Source organism: Cynoglossus semilaevis, chromosome 13 (genome assembly GCF_000523025.1).
Source record: "Cynoglossus semilaevis isolate Cse_v1.0 chromosome 13, Cse_v1.0, whole genome shotgun sequence".
NCBI classification, from domain to species: Eukaryota; Metazoa; Chordata; class Actinopteri; order Pleuronectiformes; family Cynoglossidae; genus Cynoglossus; species Cynoglossus semilaevis.
The window spans coordinates 3,823,309-3,828,480 of record NC_024319.1 but is presented as its reverse complement, the minus strand read 5'-3'; the positions used below and the strand labels follow the sequence as shown (position 1 = coordinate 3,828,480).

At 45.6% G+C, this 5,172-nt stretch overlaps 1 protein-coding gene across 3 annotated transcripts in view; it reads right to left on the bottom strand.

Annotated features, from left to right (window-relative positions):
- nr4a3 (nuclear receptor subfamily 4, group A, member 3) overlaps positions 1-5,172 on the bottom strand; it is a 21,260-nt gene that overhangs the window by 3,287 nt on the left and 12,801 nt on the right. For all 3 annotated transcript variants that reach the window (XM_008323019.3, XM_008323020.3, XM_025061750.1), the window contains 4 exons: positions 4,960-5,089; positions 4,007-4,170; positions 3,677-3,876; positions 248-426 (listed from right to left, as the gene is read on the bottom strand). In XM_008323019.3, the coding sequence (XP_008321241.1) occupies positions 248-426; positions 3,677-3,876; positions 4,007-4,170; positions 4,960-5,089 (673 nt within the window). The remainder of the gene's footprint in view (positions 1-247; positions 427-3,676; positions 3,877-4,006; positions 4,171-4,959; positions 5,090-5,172) is intronic.

The window sequence follows — 5,172 nt, the reverse complement described above, 5'->3', positions numbered from 1 at the left end:
GTGACGTTGGAGGAAGTGTCCACCTGATCACTGTCACACCGAATCAGGAGCAAACAAAGCTCCAGATGATGGTGTGTGTGTGTGTGTGTGTGTGTGTAAACAGATTGGACATCTGGACGTATAGGGGTGTGTATGAATAATAATAAGATAATTACTTAAATTTTTGTTGTAGTTCCACCTTCTGCAAATTTTAAATGTTTGAACACGACTGGAGGGAGTTTCTTTTTTTTCTTTTTTTTTTTTTTACCTGTGAGCAGAACAAGCGCTGCCAGGCAGGAAAAGGCTGAGGCGTCCAGGTTCAGGCTCTGAAGATGGGTGGAGAAATCCCGGATGGAGTCGAGCCACTCTCCAAACCCACGAAGGCACTGGAACCTGTGCAGCACCAAGCCATTACAGAACACTAGTTTGTCCTCTGACATCATTGACCTGGGAGACGGAGAGAGAGAGAGGGAGAGAGAGAGAGAGAGAGTTGATGAAGACTAGTCAGATCTCAGTTTTCAAAGAACCCGCTGTAGTTCCCCCTGTGTATAGTAAATATGAGTGGAGATACCAGGGTAAGGAAACAATTACAATAAAAACAATGAGACAACCTGGCAGTATATGCACACAAAGAAAACACACATCAAACACGGGCATGTAGCTGATTAAGGTTGCGTTTTCCAAATTACAGCATTTTAAAACGTTCCTGTTTAGCTGGGGTGGGGTGAAGGGTTAGGGCAGGGCGTGCAGACTTCATGGACTGGATATGTGTGTGTGTGTGTGTGTGTGTGAGTGTGTGTGTTTTAAATAGGTAAACCATCGTGGCGCTAATGTGCTCAGGCTGCATCGGGTAGTCAAAACACAAATGAACTTAATGAGGAAATGAAAAGACTTCTGTAATGCTTTTAACCATAAGTTACTCACGACACGCAACATCCCACTGCTTCGCCATAAAAAAAAACAGCAAATGACAAAGGAGTCTTTTTATGTGCCTTAGAATTACAGTTTTCCTCATAGAATTTCTAGAAGACAACAATGGCCTGCGTCCAGATAAGGCAGGTTGAATGCACAGAACAAAGGCGGACTGGTTTAAGTCAGCGACTGACTGGAAAACAGCCGAGGGTGAGACTGGAGAGAGAAAAAAGGTGAGATGGAAGGGCCAACAGGAAAAGACTTGAATTACGCTTTGCGTAAATGTTGGTTTAGCAGTTACGAGGAGAAGAAGAAATGCCATTTGTGTCCAATTATCATTACTACAATTTCGCCATGTACTTCATCTCTCTCTCCCTCTCTCCCTCTCTCCCTCCCTCCCTCTCTCTCTCTCTCTCTCTCTGCAGAGCACATTAGCACATGTTTTCAAACACCCTCGGTCCTGCGTAATAAAGAAACCTGGCATAAAAACAGCTGTAAGAACTAGATAAAAATATCAATTATGACCAAAAGACGGAGGACAAATATTCAAGCACACATGGTCTGCAGTCAGACCTCAGACTTCTCTCCTATTAACTTTCTCATTTGAATACATATTCATATATTGCGCTCTGCCGATGCAGTCGTGGGTAATGACCAGGATCACTGCCTCAGCCAGGCCCACATCGGCATGTAGATGATCGTAGCAATGAATCAGACCAAAAACACATGGTAGGGAGCCCCGTTTAGGTCATTTCTTGACCTCAGACTTCTAGGACAAGCAGCAGAGATTTAGCTCAATATTTATAGCAGTGATTATCAAATGGCGACCAGCGGGCCGAATACGGCCCACTGAACCATCCATTCCGGCCGTGACTGAATTCACTCTGGAAACCACTTTCCTTCTCTCCTCCTTCCCTCACACCGTCCCATACTGTACAAACACACACACCCTATAGCGCCACCACTCACATCAGTACCGTTGTCATTTTTACTCCAGATGTTTAAACATAGATTCATTCACTTTGTGACACGTCTACAATTCCCTGATTATACCTCAAACATCTCCGTGGATAAAGAACGGAAGGCCATATTAGGTTTTATTTCTGTTACCATTTGACGTCTCTTTTATTAGCAGTGCTGTACAGACGGGCTGTTGGACAAGCAGGCGGACAGATGTGCACACACACACACACGCACACACTCTCCCAAACACATACGCACATATAGAGACCGCTGGATGTCTGCCACACATTCCACTCAGCCCTAACTACACTGTCACCACGGCAATCAACCGATAACCACAGAAACTGTTTGGCAACTTGGCGCTTGCAGCAATGTGGGTCCAAAAGAGCGAAGCAAATTTACTTTACACACACACACACACATACACAGCACACACTCAGCACCATACAAGCATACGCTTGCAGAGTGGGGGTCTGCGAGGCGTCTGAGTTCAACATGGGGTCACTGTAGGGCTGTGGTCCACAGTGAGAGAGGAGTGTGGCCCACGGCCCACATCCTACACTCTCACCGACCAGAGAGAGAGAGAGAGAGAGAGGAAGACAGTGTGGTGTTTGTGTGTTTTCCTCGGTGCTGTGGGAGTTCAGCTGATGGGAAGATGAGCACTGAATGTGTGAACATGTGTGTGTGTGTGTGTGTGTGTGTTTGATAAGGGCTGTGTGAGTCAGTGTCCCAGTTCGATTCCCCTCCTGCTGGGACTGTGATGCCACCACCTAACCTCTACCCACCCTGCACCTGGGCCTATGATGGAAGAAGGAGGTGGAGAGAAAGTACAGATTGGACATCGTCAACGTCCGTGTGTGTGTGTGTGAAGAAGGAGAGTGTGTGTGTCAGTTTATGAAGATGGTTCTTCACAGAAAATCCCAAAAGGCAGGAAGTGGAAAAACTGTACATTATTTCAGTGCTAAAGGTTCCTTAACTGTGACGTATTCAGCACATTAATGACAACATGTCATGTGTGATGTTAACATGTGAATTCCTGTGTGTTCATTGTGAGCACATATATAAACACACACACACACATATATTAGGATTAACTCTAAACTTCATTACTTTTTAAAGAGAGAAAATGACTGGTACTGAAGCTCAAGTAGATCCGAGTACTTTTGTTGATGTGTGTGTGTGTGTGTGTGTGCACTTGTGTGTCTGACTGTGATGGTCTCTGCCTTTAACAACAGCACAGACAAAGGGATGAGCTTGTAGCTGCCCCCTCCTCCTGCACATAAATTTAACCAGCCACATGCCTTACAGGAGCCGACCAGTAACTAAGGGCAATGCTGTAACAACGCTGGGCCGGGGCAGTCACAATGGCACCGCAGGTATCCACAAGTCAGACACACACACACACACACACACACACGTGTTTTTCTTTCTTCTGTAACAACACATGGCAATTTAAGTTCATTTTCTTTTTCCAAATTTCCGTCTCTGGTACCGATGCTGTCAGTTCACGGTCCTCAGCGTCAGCACAGCTTTAGCACCAGGGGAACACACACAGTGATCTTTGTGCGTCAGTCATTCGACAAGCCGAGCAGAACTCTGTGGGTGTAGCTGCTGTCATAGCTACAGACTCCATTCATAATTTGGATCATATGGCGATTACTCAGCTCCGCTGCCTCTACTCTGGAGTGCGCAGCAGCACACAGCTTTACAGGCACACTTACATACTGTACTATTGTGGTGGGCCATATCAACTGCCTGTTGAGTCCAACACACTGAGAAAGTTGGAGATGCTGATTTAAAAAAAAAAGAAAAGAAAAGTCACCTGTGAGCCAGTCTCAAGACAAACAGCTCCAGAAAGGCAGAGTCAACCAGCAAGTTCTGATCATCTCTCTGGAGGTCGGAGAATCCGGGAAGCCGTTCCGCCCAGCACCGTGTGGTCTCCATCGAGATGGTTAACAGCCTGTAGAAGAGCTGGATGTGCTCGGCGTCTGAAGAGGAGGAAGGAGGGTCAGCAGCACTGAACTGTGGACCGCGGAGAGGAAAGAAAAAAAAAAGGTAATTACTAAAATAACATTTAACACCTGCTGCAGTTTTCAACAAATGTTTTCAGGTTCATATAAAATCAATGCCGTCAGCTTTTTGGCGAGGGTACCTGGCTGTAGTCAAATTCTCGGGGCGTGCAGTGGGAATAGGCCCTGAGCAGAGCAGAGAGCAGGCTGAGCGGTGGAGAAGGTGGAGAGGCTTCTGTCTGCAGCGGGCTCTTTGGTTTGGAAGGAAGACGACCTCTGCGACCCTTCAAGCTGTCGGTACGAACCACTGTGGAGTAAAGAGACGATGTCAAAGAGGCAATAAAGTGGCTGGGCTGAAGCCGACACGTTGTATTTGTGCCACCTGACTGTGCTGTGACTGATGGGTATGTTATCAACTGGGCTGGTGATCAACCATCTCTCCATGAAATCTCCCAAACATTCCCACCTTCCTACAGAGGAGGCTGCTAGCCAGCAGATGGCAGTGAAGCTGTTCCTAGACTATGGGCAGTGGTTATGGGAAAGTGTGGACAGGGGTTTGTGTGTGTGTGTGTGTGTGTGTGTGTATGCACATTTTTTGGCATTGACAGCTAGGAAGTTTTTAGTGCTTACTCAACACACCAGAGTCAGGGTGGGATTTGAACCTTCAATCCTCTGTTTTTAGGCCTTATCACTAGGCCATGTAAGATAAGATAAGTCCTTTATTATAGATATTGTTGTTGTAATAAACGTTATTATATTTATATGTATATTAATATATATCAGTTAATAGTTTTTAGGGGCCAAAAGGTTTCTGCTAAGACACCACCTAGCGCCCAAATCCTGGAAATGATGGTTCCTCACACTTTTATTCTTCTATTCTTCTTAAGTTTAAAATTTAAAAGTGACTTTATTGTGTGCTGTTTGATCAGTCATACTTCCAACTGCATATAAAAGTTGGGTGGGGCCACAAACACTCATCAAACAAACACGAGGGCACCAGAATGGCTAGAGCCGCCTCTGTCTGAATCAGAACAATCCTTATATATATATATATATAATAAATGAAACTAAAGGTTGTTTTTCTCGGGGGTCCCACCTTCTTTCACCATGCCCACACTCAGACACTTCTGGAAGCGGCAGTACTGGCAGCGGTTGCGTCTCCTCTTGTCCACAGGACAGTTCTTACTGGCCAGACACACGTACTTGGCGTTTTTCTGCACGGTGCGCTGCAGAGACAGAGGAGAGAAGACCAATAATCAGCCTCCAAACACAATCATCCACTAAAATATGTGATTTGTTTAATTCAATT